We start from the raw sequence: 22,426 nt of genomic DNA on the forward strand, positions 1-22,426 counted from the left end.
CCAGACTATCAAACTGTCGTCGCTGCTCTGGTGTGGCACACAATTCTGTAGTGGTCGACCACTTATCACCAAGACCCCATAAAATTAAGAACAAGGACATTTACAAATTGCCTGCTGAAGACCACCGACCCCTGGTGTATCATAGCGATAGCTGGCTTCTTGTTCTATATGCAACTGAAGCCAAAACATGGTAATTTCTTTGTTTTGTAAGTCAGTACACATACTGGACAGAACCAACAATGCCTAAAGTTGTTCCTTTCATTCTATTCCATTCAGTTTTACATGCAAGACTAAGCATCAAAGAGACAAAGTGGATTCTAACATGATATTCTTGCCGTGAAAATCATCTGTATTGTAAAATAAACTGTTAGAATGTCTTTTATAACGAAAGACAACTAAAGTTAACGGACATAACGAAAATCACCTAACAATATCATTTATCAACATTATTGCTGCAGGACATCTTGGCTATTTAGTGTTAAATTTAGATTATTTAGAAGGTTCTGAAGTCATATTTCTATCTGCCAATGTACCGTATTTGTAATTCTCGACAAGAGCACGTGATATTATCTCTAATACGCATAGCGTCTTTCATGTTGCGATTACTCACTTTAAGCATGTCAAACTTGTCATCTCTATGAAGCCAGTGCAATTGGCCTATGAAGTTGTTAACTACAAACTTAAATGGTTGATGACATTCTCTACTTAAATATTAACGACATGTTCTTGTCTGCGTGAGCCTTAATTAATCTTTCAACACCTGCAAACTTGAATGTTTTGTGAAAAAGTACCACTTTGTTATCCGTTTGTTTTTTGCAATTCTTTCAAGAACATTATTACTGTATTATAGCCCTTTGTGGGCTTTTATGGAAAGGGTTACAAAAGATCCATCAGACTCAATGAATGTTTCTTCATTAGGAATCGTATGTAATTGAGGTACATAACTAGGGCTATTTTAACGTTTAAGTAATTCGTACCCAAATATGTGCATTACGATTTATGGGCAAACTTGACGTATTACTTCTGCGTTGAAATGGAACAATGCTTGATTAAAATTGTACCCTATGCCATTGCCAATTGTCACACTGTTGTCGATGCTCCAGAACTCTCAAAGTTGTATTCGTTTGTATTATATTTTATATCAAATAACTGGCTTCTACCTGAGAGAGAACCCCACAAGGAATATGCAACGTATCGGAGAGATTTTCCTTTCCCCTGAAATCTCCCAAGGTTGTTCATTTCATTAATCTTGAATCCAGTATTTAAATAAAAGTTCTATCACAGTGCAAAAAGTGTTGGTTTTTAGGTCAGATCTTTTTAACTTTTAAACTTTTTGTGCAAACCCTTGAATCTTCCTTCAGATTTCATGATCGCGAAACACCATTCTTCAGTGGGTCTGCACCGAAAACTATACGCTGTGTTCCCAATTTAATCCTCTGGAGCAATCGAGACACTACACCAATGTGAGCGGTTACTTTTTATAAAATAAGCGAAGTTGTGTCTTGATGTATATGGAATGCTCAAGCCCAGAGTCACTGAGAGATGTAGTAGGATGGTATTAGATTAATTGCCTTCCTGAGTAGATGTCTTGCTTCTGTTACTCCAACTACACAACACATGAGGTGTTGAGCTCACTAGTTTCCTCCTAAATATTAAAATTTTAAAGGCATGTCACTCTTATAGTTATCATACATGCAAGCTGGTTCATCTCATAGTAGAGGCGGACACCAATCACTGTAAACACTTAACAGAGAAAACCTTACGGACGAGTGTGATGTAATTATGTTCTTGTACATGTTATGTTTTTAAAATAAAGATGTGTTATGTATAAGATAAAATATCTCGGCCCCTGATTTTCTATAGTAATAATGTCCGCGATGCTAAGCACAGAATATGATATAACGTGTTCGTTTTAAGGGAGAGTAATCGGTTTCAGATATACATGATAACGTTGTACCTAAAGGCACAAATTGTGTAATAATTGTATTGGGTTCTTTGGTACTCTAGAATATAATGACGTTCTGGAGAATTCGTATTTTGCGTTGTTAAGAAATATATACTGTATGTTTAAATCAAATGGAATAATCTCCGTACGAAGTTTCTCATGGGTTTCCCATGCATGGAGCATGTACTTTGTTGTAGATGTTATTTATTTAAGCAGAATTCTATAAAGTTTACGATTTTAAAAGTCACAAGCTATTAGTATACTAATAGTGTATTCCATAAAACACCTTCACTCTAAGTTTCTTTACAATGAGTGCAGTTGTCTTAAATATTAATGTGGACAGAATGTCCAGAAGCTCTGGAACTTTGCTCCATAATTCTGCCTATTACCGCTTCGCGTGGAGCTGGGGGCATAACACGGACCATGTTCAAAAAAATCCTTCACGTGGGATTATATGAGCAGTTGGATTCAAAGCGCAAATGAGATACCTGTTTTGATTTACGATAGCTCAGTACTAGCATCGTGCACTATTTGACTGAATTTAAACGTCCATTATGGTTGTCGCCTGGTATACAAAGGTCTGTTTCGACGTCTTAATTTATATTTGTGTTTGATGTCGGAGTGTCGGAACAACTTTCCTGAAAAAATCAAAACCATGATAAACAATAGCGAATAAATGAATGAATCATTATGCCGATTATGGTTTCCTGTGAATAATATATAGTTCTACGTGATAACAGTCGTCCATGCAAGGATAACAGAGCGTATATATATAAGAAAATTATGCCATGAACTGGGAAGGTACCGCTGTATTTATCTGTTTTCATCTATTTGCGTTTTAATGTGCGCCTTGAATTCCGAGGCACTGAAGTCGGTGCCGTAGTTCAAACAACGCCTGAATGAGATAGACAGGTACGTCTGTGAATGCGGCACGCATGACGTCGGTTAACTACGATAGTCCTGACTACCGCTTTGACGTAGCCAGAATTGTTGTTTCGTGGGAGTGGAGGCTTAACCACAATAAAATGGATAGTGTTTACCTATCGGGTGCGATGGAAGCAAGTGCTGGTTTCAGCTAAGACAGATCTACAATAAAGTTAAACACCGACTGCATTGGTTCAGGCCCTCTATCTACCGAGGTTTCTGCTGATCGCTGCACTCTTTCGGCCACTTAGCGTTGGCGGAGGACTGCCAGCCGATTAAAGGCTTGCTTACAGCTCAGCCAGACACAGACGCCGGATAGCAGGCGAACAAGCAAAGCCAGAGATCCGCTGGTGGACTAACTCTTGCGACGATGGTTAGTCAAGTCGAAGACCTCTTTAATGGATCTGAGTGTCAGCCGGATACAGAGCCGTGTTATACCCACGTTGATGAATTAAGCCAGGGTCTCCAATGGTTCAAGATCATATTTCTTGTTCTGTTTCTGATAGTGTTCGTGTGTGGAGTTGTTGGCAACTCTTTGGTGTGTCTGGTAATATGGAAAAACAAGCATATGAGGACCGTTACCAATGTGTTTATAGTGAATTTAGCCATTGCCGATTTGCTGGTACTGTTTGTGGTTGTTCTAACCTACCATGACTCAGGACATATTTGAGACTTGGTTCTTCGGAGAAGCAATATGCAAAATAATCTTCTTTTTCCAGGTAAGACCCCTTTATTAATAATTTTTTTTACAACGATTAGTACGTCTGTAACAAGTAGCTTGAAGAATAAAAGTAGCACTGTTGTGTTCATAGTGCGTAGATTTCTGTCCACACCACACTAAATTTAAACCATCGTTACTTCATCACGTGGGCAACAGCTGTTTTCAAGACCTTAGGAACCGGATTATACCTGATGTGATACCACCGGGTAGAGCAGTGCTCGCAAATCTCATAGAGTGGTTACGCTCCCATCTGGATAAAGGCGATTTGACGGAATGTGATTTGACGAAAAGACATCACGAGACATCGGTTCGTGAAGATTTAACGTATTTATACAGAGTTGTGTGCTTAACAATTCAGCAAAAGTCGCATCAGTACTTATGACCTTGATATGTATTGTAGCTAACGTATGTTGCTACCTAATTGCATCCGATAAATAATTCACAAATACTATACTATGGCAATTTTGCGATATAGTGCTAATTTCGATCATCTCCTAGTAAAACACATTACAACACACCACAATCTTTTAACTTTTTTAAACTTTCTTTTAATATGTTTTAGAACAGTAGCTAAGAAGCGCTGGATTTTATCGAACTGGCAGAAGCAAGCATTGTGGTGGTAAACACAAAAACGTTAGTACAAGGATGTGAATTATAAGTTGTAAATGTTGAGAAAGATGCTGTCCAGAACTTTTAACAATTGTCAACTAAAGGTCTCATGGTGTGTTTTGTGTTGTAAGTTTTCTGCAATTTAATGTCAAAAGAGAGAGTCGGATAGATACTTAAGAGCTTAACGAGCATTATAATCTTACTTGAATTTAAAAACCATCTAATTATCAGTGAAGAAACGTTTCTTAAGCCAAAGTCGTTTCCTAATTGATCCAGGGAATTCACAATCACACACCTTAAGGTCTCGAAAATAGAAACAATGGCATTATTTGATTTGACAGAAAGAACGGTAAACAACTTTGGCGTCCATGAACGTATGCTAATCATTTACGTCTTTTGGGGATGGCACACTGACTGCGGATTTTGCATAAAGATTAGGAAAAGTTAGTGTATGGGTTCAGTATATTATTATTTTAAGGAAACCTCCCAGCTTCCAAACTCTGTGTCAGCCAGCATGACCTTCCTTCCACCAGGACAGATCAGAGCAAACCGCTATCTAATGTGGGGCTCTGTGAAACATTTGTGTGCTTGATGAAATGTGTGGCCTCAAGAGGAACGAGATTCAGTGTTACGTACCGATAGAGCAGTTTATCACACTGATCATTCCTGCATTTGCACCACTAATTCTCTTGCGTCTTTTGAAGCCAGTAACAAGATCCCTAATGTGTTACTATAACATTAAAAGAACACAAATCGAACACTGTCATAATGAATACATAATAGTGCAGCCAAATTTAAGGAACAAGTGAAAGGCAAATGAATTAGTAACTTATAATCAAGAAGTGCAAATAATTCCGGTCCTTTTTGTAATTCTTGAAAACATAAGTTGTAATTGTGTAGTGATACCCTGTGGAGAGACAATTGTGCTAGGAAAGGTTGTGGAGGTCGATACGTGCCTATCATTTTTCCTACGGCATTTTTCAGACACCACTTCACAAAAATCGATGACCATGTTATGCGCAGCCTCAAATGAATTGCTTTTGTGGACGGACTGTGCAGTGTCTATGATCATTAGAATGTCATCACGAATAATATCTGTAATAACGCAAACTTTTAGAGCAAGGGTAATGGTGTTTAAAGGTAGGGGGCTCTGCCTCGATTTCACCTGAAACTGATCCATTATTCATGAGCCTTAAACGATTCCAACCAGCTGTTGGTGATTTGCCTTCGGAATGTTGATTACTGGTTGTCCGAGGCCCGTGGTTTCCCAATGTGTTCATTGTAGGTTGTGGAAAACCAGAGCACTGAGAGGGATGTGTATCAATTTAGGCAGACATGTGTCTGCCAGCTATGACTGTCCTGCGTATTAAAGGAGTTGTGATTGAACAAGCTCGATATGAATTGTAAACCACTTCATTAGAGGAATTCATTTCGAAGGCGTGTTAGTTTTTAGCACATACAACGAAAAAATACCATAATTGTCACTCGTGCGAACAAGTCACTTACTTTAGACGATGTCTTTTCCCCGATAACTAATTCTACAGATGAAACATGTACCGGTATAAAACCTCGTCATAGCACCTGCACTTGTAATATTACACATTGAAATTTTGATCATCACATTAAATAAACATTTGCATTAAAACCAATGCCAAACAAGTCTCGGGGAAACCATCTGCAGAGCTTTATGTAAGTATACGATACTCTTTAAGCTGACATGAACCTTTAGAATAAAACCCTGAGATAAACTGACGAAAAGCTTTATTTCACCAGTTACGTGACAGCTATCACAATGTCGTCACTACTTTTACCTTCCATAATGTAGTCTTTTGTTTTAATAGGAATGCAAGATTTTCAAAAAAGCATGTCTCCTACTCTCCTTGCAATAAGCCTTCCCGGGAGTATAGAAGCCTGACTGAATTCCACATTGTGTGTATAAGATGATGGATATGCATGCCAGCACAAAGATATTTCTGTATTCATTGGGGAATTCTAGATTTTGAACTTTTTTAGTACTAACGTCTATAACCAAATCACGCTTCATGACAAAAATTCGAAATTAGTTCAAAATATTTTTTATTTTTACCAGAATGCAGAAAATGTCTATTGCAGCAAGTTGTGGATTTTACGGAACATGTTCTTAAGGTGATAACACTGGCTTGCCGTGAACTGATTACTAGTATTGCCTTGAGTAACTTAAAACGGATAGGGATTTATTATTTATTGTGATGGATTAATGGAAGGGTCACAGAGGAATTTGACGGAGAAATGCGGTAAGGAAAAATTTCATAGGTTAGCAAAAGCACGTTTCTTCTTACAGACTGCCAAAATAGGCGTTGGCACCACCGTGGGCAGCGTCTACGTTATCGCTTCTAGATCACCTTATATCAGTACATCTTGCTCATCTCCATTTGAACAGCCACAAGGTAAATCTAATAACTGGACAGTAAAGTCAGCTCTCATGGAAAGCCCTGCATGTAGTTGCATATACAGATATTTTGAAAGCCTGCACATAACACTTGATTTAATGATATATTTAACAACGTATTAAAAATAACTGTTGTATTATAAGCATTACGTGTTTGGGCGAAGGTACCACTTCTCCATCTATGATCATAATGGTGGTGTTTACCTAAAGTTATTGCTAATGCATAGTTGAAGATAAATCTCTGACGGTATATTTGTATTAATCCACATATAATTGGCTGCAGCAATGCATTTCAGAGCACTAAGTGTATAAGCGACTTGAGTTTCGTTTTACCCGCAGGCCCTTGTCACCTACTCTGAAACACGATGTGTTAAATGCTTTGACTAATTGCTTTGTTCATCATTATTTCACTTACAAACTGCTGGCCATAAGATTATTGAGGCGACCGAACAGTTCCCCGGGGAAATCATTCGTGGATTTTGTCTTTAATAGAGCAGGGAGGGGAAAATGACTCTTGTAAGATCACATCATATAGTTATCTCTCAACAATTCACGAAGGAGATCAACAATTCAAGTGACTACTGACAACCATGCATAGCACCGTGCATAACTGACCCCGCCGACTTTTCCTCAAGGTTAGGAGAATAAAAAAATTGGAGAAAAGAATCTCTTTTGTCTTGGCAACGTTAAACGTGTTCTTGTTTCCGTCACAACAGGGTTTGCATATATTTCATTCTGACTTGGTATATGCATGGAGTTCCGTTCACACCACATGTGCGAAAAGCTTCACGGCAGATCTAGGAGCTGTTTCTAGCAACTATAACATGTGTTCTGACCCGTTACCTGACATCTATTCTGTATGGAGCATAGGCATTGACAGTTATAGAGGAACACGCTGTGGGAGTCGAAGTTAACATGTCAGTCCATGCATGGAACAATCACTCACAGTGTGGAATCTTTACCTCGGACTGTCTTGGTTTCCGAGCGCTCTACAATTATTCATGCCTCACGACGTTAACGTGAATGTGTAAAGCCCGCCTGTATGTGAAAAGCAACCTGTGTGATTCTTTATTAAGTAATCTCTGATAGTTCAAATAGCACACGTCTTTGATTTCTAAAAGTGTGGTTCAGAACAGGGCATGAAATGCTCGTTTATCAAATTAAGTTTAAAATTATATATCTATTTATAATTATTATATCTATTCTGTGGTCCTATTGAAGACACTTAATGCCATGTCATGCAAAGGTTTTCGACAGTTCAGATCAATCATTTAAAGGAACGTTTAGCACAGTGTACAAAATTATCAGAATGATGTGTTAAAACTTGTCAGTAAGGAATTGAACGCAGCTAAATTGCATTTTATGTAAGTTGTTTCAGAAATCAATCAAAATCATGGATGTATACTGCGTGTGTATATTTTATTTGTTTTGATGGTAAATATATCGATGCACCGTAGAAAAAAATTTGGATTTCACATTTACAAAACATGCGTTCAAAATGTTGCATTAGTAAAGTGAGAGCAACCAACACACGCGTTTAACACAGTGCTGTGTTCAGATAGGAAACATATCAGGTCTCCTAGTTATCGCAGATTGATTGAAAACGACACAGATCATAAACACGACAGCATAACTGCAGCACCTAGATTCGTCGCCAATTTCCATAATTATATCCCTGTCATGTCATTTACACTAATTACTAACGAAAGGCTTGCCCGATTTTTTTTTTAGTTTAATCAATAAATTTGTCTTTTGGATGAAGATTTTTACTGCGAGTTGCCATGTAACTAACCAGAATGCATTATCTTTCGACCACATGTGAACGTTGGGATACAGACATCACCTCAAAATTCCCATGAGTTTACAGGATTAATGTAAAATGTTATGTCCAGTATGGTTATTGCATCTAACATTTTAACCCCAGAAATACAGTTAGATGACAATGGGCTCATTTTACATGTAAACGAGATGCAATACTGAATGTCATATCGATGTTAATGTCACTCTTCACTCTGCGTACTCTTTAACGTTTCTCCCATTTTGATCAGACAATTCACATCTAGATGGTGTTGATGAGAAAAATTATTCATCGTCATGCATTTAGCTTTTCAAAACCTGAGGGCATTACAGTTTTTAAGTGAATATTTGAGATGTTTGAGGCATTATTGTCTACAGTGGTTCTTTAAAGGCGGTATTTTCAACACTCATATCAAACTCGGTCTGCCGGGGTCTCAGTCGCCCAAGGGTAGTTCTCGTGGCAATATTAGGTCACATAGCTTGATGAAGGTGGTTACTCACATGGTGTTTTAATCACCAACAGTTACCCGGCAGCATACAAGTGAAGAATACTTCGAACAAAAAGGCCCCTGAAATAACAATAATCTTCTACTAGCTCATGACTGTAGTGAAAATTTAACATACCGACCGACAGAGCCGAACAGTCAACTGGATCAGATATTATCGTTATTGTCTGCTGACTTTCCAAGCATAGTCCCAAGAGAACCGTCAGAAAACTATTCCACTTTATATCGTCAGGAGATACTAGGCATATATTGATTGGTGTGATAAACAGCCGTATGATTTCAGACAAGGAATGCCTCAATCGTCTTTACAACGTAAAACCAAAGAAAGTTTAACATTATTTACTACTTTATTGTCGTAGTTGTGGAGGAAAGCCCGTTGGTTTTAGAGTTGAGGACTCTGTGGATGTAATGAGGCATTTTTCTTCAGGATGGAAATGAGTGTCAGAAAAACGGTTTTAAAATCTGTGATGTGGTGGCAAATGCTGTGGCTCTACTATGTGTCTAATTCCAAGATGAGCACTGGATAATTATCTCAAAAACGTTTGGCTTAATGCCATCGAGTCGTTTCATTTATATTATACTGTATGTTGCGTTATTATTCTGGAAACAAATGCACAGAGGGAACTTTTAGACAGGAACAGACAGCCACAACTAGAATGACAAAACCGTGGTTAAATCTGCCCTTTGTTTTTTTTTCCACTAAAATGACATATGGCATATTTTTGATTACTCATTTTTGCCGGGAACCTTAAATGTCACGTTACTACGACGATCTACCGATAGGCTTAACTATAATTCAAACTCCACTGAGACCAGCATTGTCTGCGTATTGAATGCAGAAATTCTCATTACACCGGTACGTCCTGTTTTTGTCTCTCTCTTTGACGAAGAATCGTGTTTAGAGGTTTAATATTTCGCGTATAGATCGCCAGACAATCTTGGTAAACGGTTCATTGTTTTGTACGCATATATTGGAGGAATGATTGATATGTATAACTCGAGTTGTGGACGACTCCGCATGTCAGCATACTATCCATGTGGAATTATATCTCTTCAGCGCTTAATCTTTCATGGTCTAATTATGGTCTTTGATGCCTGGTTGATAAAAATGCTATATAAGTTACAGCTTTTGGATAGAGAAAATCCAGCTGAGGTCGCTAAACTCACACAGTAGAACTCTGTATTGGACAAACATCAACACGGTACTCTATGCGCCTGGCGAATATGAGCTGCCTAAGAGATGGACAGCTTTGGACTTATTCGGATCCCAACTTTTAAACTATTGTCAGTAAAAATTGATGCCAGGCTGGTAACATTCCGCGAAACCAGATTACAATTTAAAACCCGAAACCGTGCTTTTCCCTTTTACATAGCATAGTTAATTAAGATGACCAAAGAGAGCAATCTTAATTCATCTTGGTATGAAGTAACAAGTAGTAGTTCAACAGAACTCCTGAGTGACACCGTACATGACCAAAGTTACTGGTCACTACTGTCGCTGGAATGAACACTATGTAAAGCAAGAAAAGAAATATAACAAAGTTTAGAGTAAAGGCAAATCTGATTTTGCTGATATTTGGAAAAAAAACTGCGCTTCGTTGTATCCAGCAGATAAATCTCAAAGCTATTTATTAACAAATTCATTTATGTGAATTGTGTTAAACGCCATACTAGTGTTAAAGATGTGTCCAATGCTGTTTTGATCTCCTGGACGTTAATGAAAATACAAACACGCACGCAACATACACGCCAAATAAAAAAAAATCTCTTAAATTGATATCTTTGGAGAAGTGTAATGGTTTGTACGTCCAATTAACATTCTGAGGACTTTGTTTTACCTAGGATAATGTATCATACATCATAGGTTTCAGTGTTTTAATACTCGCTGAACTCATGTCAGTAATTACATAGTGAAAATATGTTTTTAATACCTATCGCGCTTCCACAAAAGATAATAAATGTGGTGAAAGGCAAATGTTTTGGGAGTTTTATATCTGGCGTTCAGTCAGGTGTTGCATGCTTGATGTAAAAAATTATGCTCTTTTGAGGGAAGGATGGGAACCTCGTGCCGTTTTGTGGGTATTACCAGAAAACAGCTAGCACTTGACTAATTAGGTCAAATGTTCAAAACCAACAGAGGTTTGTATTTTTATGCCCAGATTAACACCTGCCAAAAACCTTAAAACCTTTGATTTATTAATCAACACAGTTGTCGTGAATTATCATTGAAGGGTCAAGCACAGCTATGCATGTTTACACATCGGGTAAAAAAAGTTATCAAAATTTATCCTAGATGATAAATCTTTAGTGATGGTGTCCTCACAGTATGTTAAGCGTTACGTCTTTCCGACGTGAGGTGGTTACGATTAGTTATTTTTTAGGTCTGAATACAACGGAGATAATCAATGTCTAACACAAAGATGTTATACTGATGTTATACTGAGTACGTGATACGGTATTACAAAGCCACTCATTCGGTTTATTTCATGTACAGGCGAGTCCCACAGGGATTAATTTCATTAAAACGGACAAAACATTTCCCCGGGCCCACTAGTTTGCATCTGTTCTTGAAACGAAAGGATGTTTCATGACGCGCCGTCCGTAAAGTGAATAGGGCGTGTACATAACAGAACGTGATTATGTTACACTACTTGAATCGATGGTGTTGTAGATAGGAAGCAGATGCACTGAACTTGCCGTAAGCTCATCGCCATTAGCGCGTACAGCGCGAGGAGGGACAATAAAGGATTTAATTATTCGGTGGCAACCGACTGCATCCAAACCTCGGTGGGAAGTTAAAAGGATAAATATTTAAATTGCACCACTTTTGTTTCATTCTTGTTTTTTTTAGCAGTGTAAGCAACTAAAGCATTGGGGTGCCAATCCACTTTTTACCTATGGAAATATTTTTAATCAACAAGATATGACTTATTTTTTCCATTATCTAAAGTATTTAACATTTTCGATGCCTGTTCTATACATAGCGCAAATAGCTGCTACAATATGTCACATAGTTCAAAAGTTCGGGATATATGTGACATGGCAGCGACAATGTTTATGGCCTAATTGTCATAGGCAGAGACCGGAGGAAACCCACGACATTCGCAGGTTGCTGGCAGAAAGGAAGGATGAGCTGGACGAACTCACAGCGACAGCATTGGTGAGAGGCTCGTGCGTCATTACGCTGCGCCGGCGCGCTAACCGAATGAGCCACTCAGAGCATGAACCTATAAGCATATTAGAACTGTTCAGTTAACCTTGATCTCCTATTGAAGGAATTTCTATTGACTGGCTATAACCAACTTTAAACAAATGACTATAGGGCACTTGTCCAATGTAGGGTGACGTATCTTACGTAATGCCATTGGTGATTTTCAAGCCACATCCCAAAGTCCATCGCTGTCCTAGTCCCTTTTTTAGGCTGTAGACTTCGTTTGAATTCCCCTCCGTTCCCGATCTGAAAAAAAGCAACTACTAGGCTATCCAACATCATATACTTACAATAATATCATATTGTTTGAAAAGAAGCACGATAAAAATTACCTGGCATAATTTGTGGGGAAATCCTATCGTGTTTAATTATGTACTCTAATCTGGGGACCAGACCATGAATACTACTGAAGTCAGACATGTAAACCGTTACTATACTTAGCACAACGGCGTGTGACTATCATAATAAACCATCCTCTGAAGTTAGAAGTTTGTTTCAGTGTTTTTACAAGAGCAATTAGAGTGGGAAGCGGCAGAGAATCACCTGCACATCACTAAGGTTTAGTGGAAACTGGAACACTGAACTTAGTTACAGCGCAGCTAACTTGAAACTTGAGCGGTTGGCAACAGCTGTTTTGGGTGTTGTATGACGTATAGCACAAGAACAAGAGAGAACTTGGATTATTCATTAGTACAGAGGTATCGTTTATTGCCATTTTGGCTTAATAGTAACCTTGACCATATTGACGCATTTTTGAGACGTTTACTTTGAAAAACCAGGCCGTGTCTACTGGACAATCTTGAAACAATAAATCTTCAGATTCGGTTATTTTCGTCCAGTAATGAAGAATGCACTTGTACCGAACGATAAACACAAGGGAAGATAGGGGTCTCTATTTTTGTTTACGTTGTCCTGAAAGGTTTGTTGTCAGAGGGCACTGGCTTGTCGGCTTAATTAACCTGGCAGACATTTTTCCAGGGTCCCTTTTAGAACTCTTGTCTTTTGCAGCTTTCATCATTCTTTCACTTCGAATTAGCAACACACGTGTGTACTTCTTCTTCAAGAGACAACATGTTACCTCTCAAGAAGAATGCACGGCTGCTACATGTAATGGGTTAATATTATTAAAATAGCTGATGTGCATGTATGGAAAAGTCCTTCAGTTAGTCCTTCAGAACGGGTTTGTTTATTATCTTCTTTATACTTGACACTAGTTGTTCTTCCGGTTCCTCTTCCTTTCCAGCGATAGACGACTTTCCATTTGATGTGTAGCACTAAAAATATTTAGAGGCCCGAAAAATTTAGCACACCTTGCCAAGAACTTTGGCAAATATCCTGACAAAGCAAAACAGAAGGCTTCCAAGCAGTTGGCTGCAAGATTTGAACACTATGCCTCATGACAGAAGGGCTATTTAAGGGTTATTAAAGTTGATATGACTTATTTCTTTGTATGTTAAATGCGATGAACAAAGCGTCCTGAACAAATCTTGGCCAGTGACGTCTAATTAATTTTTATGTAAGTCAGCTTAAGTCATTGTGATAGGGTGTAAGAGGCGTACATGTTGCTAATTTTAAAGCATATGCTTGAAAATTGTAAACTTACAAGAGAACGGATTTCATCGGTTTCATATATATATATATATATATATATATATATATATATATATATATATATATATATATATATCACAATGCATGTCACTATCATTTGGCTTTTCTATCACTATAAAGTGACTAACATGTGCAAGAAACTGTGAGATTAGCCTTTCTGGGTTTTTATTGTTGATATATTTAACGCAGGGTAGACAGTCATGACGTGCAGAAATCACTAGAGTTCATAATACTCACATGTGGACTTTGCCAACGATGTATAGGATGCCATCTACCCTCAATGTGTTTCTCACATCTCCAAAAAATTCAAGTATTCTACATTCACAGTTTGCTACGGTGTTGGTACGATTATGACTTCAATTAAGTATTTGTGATGATTTCGTGCGTAACGTATTTGGTGTGTAGGAAGTATGTAAAATGAGGAGCTGTAATACTGAAATAGCCACTGTGGATACTGAATGTGTCAAATGTGTCCTTGTGGAGAATAACTATGTTAACGGAAAACCATTTTTAACGGACCAGCGGGTGGATGTTTGGGTTTTATATATGATGTATATGTCATGATTGCCTTCGACCAAAACCGAGAAATGTTTTAGTGGTATGCGTATAACTTATCCTAGGGAAAATTACACATGACATTTATAGCCTTAGTAGTCTGGACATCTTGAACATATAATACCTGTAATCATGACATTTTCTGGAGGTAGCCAGGTTTTCTGATAAATAATGGACGTGTAGCCTGGCATTATGACAACCGTGTTGCCCAAAACAAGATAACTGTCTCTCGTAGCATGAGCTGAATACATTATATCGTATAACAGACTTCCTTGCATTTTATTGATTATTGCATATTTTAAAGACAGTATACAGATCTAACCTTTCTTACAACATGTTTCGATTTCATACAGCTGGGGCATCATTGTTAACCAATATTTACAAAAATAAAAAATCGACATATTATCATTTTTTACTTTGAATGAAAAAGACGTGTATTTAAACGAGGCATTGCATAGGACCAATAATAAATATTGATTCGGTATGGTCATTATGCTCATCATTACTACGTTTGATCATTAAGTATTGGACAATTATCCCGTCAACGTATATTACACTTGATGTCTGAGTGATTTAGCAATTTGTTAATTATTAAGTCATTCTCATTCAGTAGTCATTCTATATGCATTTGACTAATTTGAACATTCTTTCTTTTGATTTTAGAGAGTTTCGGTTATAGTATCAATCCTGACCCTCACCGTTATATCTGTGGAGAGATATTATGCCATCTGTCACCCATTCAGCGTCAACACGACACCAACCAGGGTGGTTCTCATTATAGTTGCGATCTGGGCCTTGGCCATTGGCTTCGCCTCTCCGGAGCTGGTCTTCTTGGGAATTTCCAGTTCCATCTGTGGTCACGAAGATCATGGTTATATGCACCTCTATTTTCACATTTTCGTGATTGCCTTTTACGTCCTGCCGTTTCTAATATTGACGGCAGCTTATATAAAGATAGCCATGTCTTTATGGGTTTCGCACGTTGATGAGTTCTCAGCCACGGGTAAGTGCGTTTAACTATTTCAATAAATGACATCAGTTAATTATTTGTTCAGTTATGGGTACAAAAAATATTACCGAATTTACTCTACTGGGTTATCTTAAAACTTTAATAGCTTATAAACATTTAACAACTTATAAAGAAGCAAAAATTGTTTGGCGATTACTGAAACGTTTCCATAGTCATGCTGTCAGAAACAAGACGGGTTTTTACACAGAACTGTTATTGTGAAGGCGTTTTAATAATGTGATTTCACACATACTTTTCTAAAAACTGGGGCGAGGCAGCATTCCCAGGATGCTGCTGCTACGGCACTGATTCCATTGGCTAGTGGTGAGTGCTGTTTTATGGAGTGAACTACTGTCTTTGGAGAAGCACCTGATGCCAATATATTCAGAATTAGGTGGATCTCAATTTTTGTGTCATTTACCAAATGAATTCCCCCACGAGTTCTGTCAACCGCTTATTTCATTCAAAGCCTCGTGAACTGTATAAAAAACGGAGTGTCAAAATTTACCTGTCTGACGAGGACATGAGTGGACCAATACCTGATGTGACTGAGGGGCAATCTTCGTAACACGACATAATCTTCTTTTACTAAGTGAATTTTGTAAAGAAACATATTGACGTTAGGAAAATATAGCTGTATAAATGTGAATATAAAATAAATTCAGTTCACGATCTGTCATAATCGTAAAAACGATTCGCATGATAAATACTTGTATCTGGCTCAGGTGCATATTATAATTTGCATTTAAACTTAATCGTCATGTGACTTTCTTACTTAATTTTACTTTACCTTGGTATAACGGAGATGTAAGTTACTACTATTTAAGCATTTACTTATATATTGTATGCAGGCAAAAAAAAAAAACAACAGAATTCTGCTGGAGGATTTGTGTCACCGATTCCCGGTCCGTTTGCACTGTTTTCATGTGATTGTTTATTAAATGTGAATACTACATAGCATTTATAGAAATTCTAGACCAGTCACGTCTCCTAAATTGTACTTGACATCACTGCAAGCTTTTGCATAATTCTGGTGAAGGTACTGTGCTTGGGGTTATATAAGTTGCTACTGTTTAAGCATTTACATGAAAAGTTAGAATAAAACCTTACCTGAGGTAAACTGACAAGCGACTGTATTTCATCGATTAGATGTACGCGTGACCAATCGCCAACTATCACACCTTCGTTGCTGCTCTGATTTTATTCTGCGTTCTGCAGACTTGACATTGATAAAGTGTTCATCTAATTTTCAATAGTATTTTTAACTTCAATTATAGTATTAATATATACTTTGAAAATTTTCATCTTCCACACCATCCACTGTTGAAATGTAGGGTAAAACCTGTACTGGGCCAATTAACAACGCGTTTTCCAGTCAGCTCCCCCGGGAATTCCTCCCCAGGATGTTGTGAGCACATTCTAGTGTCAATTGTTGAAGCAGATTTGCTTGAGGTATTATGTGTCTCAAATAATCATAAACTAATGCAGCGTAAAATCAGAATACCATCGATATTATTCTAGTTGGAGTCAAAAGATAACCAATGCAAGCGAGAAATGTCGAATTCTCTGTTCATATAACAATATTCATGGTGTTCCAACTCAATCATGCCAAAATGTATTTCAAACTTATAACCAAAATTTTGTCTAAAAGGGTATGTAAAATAGCTTTGGGTTACAGGCGAATGTTCTCAACCGTGAAAGAGCCAAAACATGTAAAAGACAAATATTACAAAGTGTGAAATGCCTCATTTAGATGGGAAGAAAACGCAGAAAAATCTCATTTATATTATGTAAATAACCTTATCTTCTTTTAAACGTGTGACATGAAACATTGAAAATATATTAAGCATTTCCTTTCGAGTAAAAACATAAGACTTACAACGTATATATTAAAACAGAACAGCGAGGACAGTATGATAGTTGACAAATGGCCATAGGTAAAAGGTGAAATACGGCATCTTATCAATTTATCTCACGTAGGGATTTACTATAAAAGTTCATGTGAATGTAACTTATACACCCTCTAGCACCGTGGCTGAAGCTAAATTATGTTAAAAAATGCAGTCATAATAACTGAAGTACGTCGAACCATAACCAATGGGAGAGTGAGTCGTGGTTAGAAGAGATTACCTTTCAATCGATATTAAACCGCTTCGGTGGCTTAATGGTTAGAGCGTCCACCTGGAAGTCGGAAGACCTGGGATCAAACCCGTGTCTTCTCATACCAAAGGCACTGAGAGATTAGAGGAAGGAAACAGGACTGGTTGGTCCGATGTCAGTATAATGTGCCTGGGGTCTTCAGGATAATACATCAGTGGTCGCAGCACTTTTGGGTTATGAACTCGCCCTACCACAAAAAGACACAGTATATGTTCAAACACCTAACGATTCCTCATCGTTATGAGACTAAAAAGTACGACGTAAAAACTCAAGCATACATCGACTCAGTCAATGGCTAACACACGTGGTCCGGCTCCAAACCAAATCTTCAACAATTCTTCTATCTCCGCTCTCTGTATGTAAGTGTAACCACTGTTTTTTTGGCTCTTTGAAGGTAGTCGTTCCAGATCTGGCTCTCAAGGAGCTGTCTCACAGCTAATCCAGAGACGACGAGCCGCCAAGATGCTCATAGCTGTGGTCGTCTGTTTTTTTCTATGCTACTTTATGCATAACATAATAGTTATGCTTATGTAAGTATTAGAAAAAATGCTTTTCACTTCATCATAGTTCGTGGGTTTCTATTTAAGGGTAATTTTTGAAAGGTGCTCCATCATTTATTTAAGAAATCACAGTCTTATTGAGTATTTGACGTTTAAGAACTTTAAGTGTCGTCATGGTAAACACCTTGGATTATTGTTTAATTAATATCCTATTACTAGCCTACGCCTGTACCTGTGTCTGTGTTTGATCCGACATTAAGTCACGTTTGCCAGGAAATTTATTTTAAAACATAGCTCTATAAACAGAAAAGAGCTCTCTCCGGTAGATTTGAGCCGAAGAGCAATGCACCAGACCGTGTCTGGAGTGTATCCCAACCTAGAAAACAACAACAAATTTATAATTGCTCTAAATTAACAACTGTCAGCTTCAAATTGCCACACTTGGTAAAATTTTAGACGAAGGCAGTACTCTGGTTTTTACTCTCTGTGCTGTGGGCAGATATTTTATTTCTGCATAAAGCAGGATTCTGCTTGTGGACTAAGCATTCCTGAGGCCTGGCCCCTTAGCACTGTTTTAATGTGAATCACACTGAATGTTAAATGTGATGACAACACAGCATTTTGAGTAATCTAGACCAGTGACGTCTAATAAATTGCATTTAACATCACTGCATGCTTTTTTAACCTAATTCTTCTTTAGCCATGGTGCTAGGGGGCGTGTGAATTGCTACTATTTATGCATTTACGTGAACAGTTAGAATAAAACACTAACTGAGGTGAACCAACAAGAGGCCGTATTTCACCGGTTACGTTTGACCATTTGCTAGCTATCACACTGTTGTTCCTGCTCTGGCTTTACCTTATGTACTGTGCGCTTTTAACTATATTGTATTCTGCATAAAATAGAATTCTATTGGCGGACTAAGCATCCCCAAGGCCTGGTCCTTTTGCACTTTTCAAATGTGATCGTATGTTAATTGTGGTGACAACGCAGCATTTTGAGTAATACTATACCAGTGACGTCTAATGAATTGCATTTAACATCACTGCGTGTTTATTAACCTTATGCTGCTTAAGCCATGGTGCTAGTGTATGTGTTTGATGGTTGGAAGGAACTAACACCAACTCCAGGACATGTAGGAACTCTGCAAGTAGGAGTTTATTCCTATTAGTTACAGCGTTAGACGAAATCACCGTACAACATTTGAGTCGGTCCTTGCGTGTGGCAGTACAAAATATATATGATGTTACAGCTATACTTCCATATTTTACAACTTGACTTAAATGTATTAACAATACGGCACCGTTGATCTTCCATAGTCATGTCGCTGTATTTTATGTAATGACATTATGGTTATATCGATCTTCCATACAGAAACGGTATAATTCCATGAATACACTTATCTTTTATGTTTATAATATCAAATGGTAACTCACCACACGAACTTACAGGCTAGTATATTTAAATTCGTTAAACAGTATCTAAGAACTCTGGACATAAACGGGCTACCATACATTTAAACATGCACAACTGCATGGTTAGGATAGATGAAAATATCGAATTTAAACTATTAACAGAAGTTTAACTCTTCATTTCTGTCTGCTATCTGCAGGAAACCATTAATTTTATTATAAAATCATCTTTTAAGTGACCACAACATGCAAAAAGCTAATAACAACAAGCGATGAGCGCTCGATAGCACACTGGTGCATGTGACGTACTCATCGTTTGCATAAACGCTAACTTTAATTAGAACTTTAACACTTCTTTGTGTGAGACACTAGCAAAGCTTGACATACAAAGGTAAACGGTGATCTCAGGGAGAAGACTACATGAAATTTACACGTGGACATACCTGCATAGGAGTTTATTCCTATCAGTTTAAGCGTTAGACGAAATCACCGTACAGGTCTCAGACCCCCATTAATTTTCCATAAGCGACAATGTTAACCTCTGTACCTCAGTCCCAAACATTAGCCAACAAGCTTTGGTGCATACCTGGCCCAGCGTGTGAGAAACAAGCCATAAAAATCTTGACATAGGTTGACCGTTCAAATCTGGACCTTTCCATGCCGGCAGCTGGGAGACGTGCCTAGCGACGCCAAGGGGACGTCACTCGCAGCCTCATCACTATCTCACACCTTGTGTCCTCTCGCCGAGAATTTAAAACTTTGATCAATAAATGTAAATTGCTACCATTTATGCATTTACATGAACAGTTAGAATATAACCCAGACTGAGGTAAATTTACAGTAGGCCGTATTTCACCGGTTACGTTTGACTATTTGCCAGCTATCACAGTGTTGTCGCGGCTCTGGTTTTACTTTCTGTGCTGTGCGTCTTTTATTATATACGTATTTTGTAACATACGTGTATGTACATGGTAAAGCTTTAGTGTTTTTGAACTTTATGCTTCCACTATAGGTAAAAATCTAGAACCATTTTGACACAAATTTTATTGCCATTCCTATTAATATAGATTTCCACAGCAACTGGTATAAATTGTAAGTTTTGTTTCAGTACTACCTATAATGAGACATCCCATTGTGTATGAATGCCATTCTCATGATTTACTGAAAGGCTACTTATACACAAACATCAAGGACTTCTCCTTTACATTTAATGCATTGATACTTCACACATTAATCCAATTCCTGTCCAAAAAAGCTCATGAAAAGGCCGTTGCTTAGACAAACCCTAAAACCGCTTTGTTTATGCGAACGTTTATGCGTACCGCCAGCAGTTTCTCGCATATATCATTATATAGAAAGGTTCCTTTCGGCAAAGCCATTACTGACTTCAAACTTTGAATTACAATCTCACACGCTATTTTTTTTTTTTAATAAAATGTTTGACCTATCTTAAGAAAAATGTCTCAAAATTTCAAAGGGCAGTGCCCTAAGCAAGTATGGTATGAAGTTTTGACTTCATAAGAAATGGTTTCATGGCATCGACCTTTTTTTTACATTTTCTTTATAGAATATAACCAGACCTCTAAACAAAATAATCAGTGTACATCTTCTATTCCCAATTTCAAACAGTAACCGTGTAGTCTCCAGTTTATTACTCACAATTCCAGGATGTAACTGAAAAGGAATGTCAACTTTAATTGTAATTAAACGTCAGGTTCTTTAAATGCACGTATGTGTGGTATCTGGAAACTAAAGACGAAACAACCAACTTGAGCCACATCTTTTGACCTGTATAACAAAAGACTTATGGCATACAGAGAAAATCCAATACAATGACAACAGTGTGATACTTGGTTGAGGATTAGAAGTTGAAATCGTCTAAAACGCTTAGGCCTCCTTAAATTTAACGCCTGGAGCTATTTGAATATTTGTCGCATTATCCTGTCTTCATATACGGTGGCAGATGTTCAGTAGAGTGGCTCTCCAGCGCGTGCTTATTTCCTAACATTATTTCCTCTGGTGTAACGATTACTAGATTCTCCAAGGCTACAGTCTGATGCATTTCTTTCCCCACATAGCAACTTCAACACTTCAGTACCCAGTCTTTTGGAACGCAAATCGACGTTTCAAATCGAAAACCTTTAGAGCTAGCTGTTAATGCCACCCCAGCTCATATATCAACCACTTAAAAACAGTCTCTTGCTCCTGTTAGGCCAGAGGCCAATGTTGGGGGCAATGAAATGTTGATCAGCTTCGAATCTCTGAATCGTTAAGTCGATATTGGAGTATTAAAAAAGCAGGCTCAAATGGCAACCTTTAAACTCAAACTGAAAAATATTGAATCTGGAATACATATAATTGGCTTTGCCCATAAATAATCCTTGCCTGTGTAACAAATAAAAACTTTGTCAGTGAACATACACAAAATCCCGTCCCGTCCAGTAACATGTTCATTAATATGGAAAGGTGATATCACTATGAACAATGACAAGTTTATTCAATGAAAACAAGCCTCAAGTAAGAAGATATGTTTTAACGAGTGAACTGCCCAACATATACTTCACGACGGATTGCCTTAGCCTTGCTAGACACCTTCATGGATAACCTGGCCTGAAAGAATTGACGGCTTGTTATTTGACAAAGCAAAGACTCGACAACAAATGGACTCGTTTAACGTTTCAAAATCACTGACTGATCTAGGTGATTATCGATACTTTAAAACACCATCATAGATTAATTTAAAACAGTGAAGGAAGCAAGATGAGAAAAGAATTAGAGAAAATATATTTATCCACAAACTTCTTATATTTCACCAGCGAAGACATCCTTGCTTTTGAACCATTTTGACAAGATAAACGAACCATTACGTCATAAGAAAAAGAACCAGAAAAACAACAGCTAACTGACCGAAAATAAGACAATAACATAGCAACCAAAAGTAGATCTTTTGGCGAATAATACACGAGACAGTTACTGTTACAGTTGTCGTTTTGTAAAGTATGTTTATTGTCGTGTATTTTATAAGGAACTGGAAAAA

The 22,426-nt window shown here is 37.7% G+C and overlaps 1 protein-coding gene across 1 annotated transcript; it reads left to right on the plus strand.

Annotated features, from left to right (window-relative positions):
• The first annotated feature begins 3,239 nt into the window (after nt 1–3,239).
• LOC135470863 (orexin receptor type 2-like) lies at nt 3,240–21,662 on the plus strand. Its single transcript, XM_064749910.1, is given in 5 exon segments — nt 3,240–3,512; nt 3,514–3,588; nt 14,971–15,310; nt 17,871–18,006; nt 21,602–21,662. Coding segments are annotated over 5 exon segments (885 nt in total).
• Nucleotides 21,663–22,426: the final 764 nt, after the last annotated feature.

Source organism: Liolophura sinensis, chromosome 7, assembly GCF_032854445.1.
Source record: "Liolophura sinensis isolate JHLJ2023 chromosome 7, CUHK_Ljap_v2, whole genome shotgun sequence".
In the NCBI taxonomy this organism is placed as follows: Eukaryota; Metazoa; Mollusca; class Polyplacophora; order Chitonida; family Chitonidae; genus Liolophura; species Liolophura sinensis.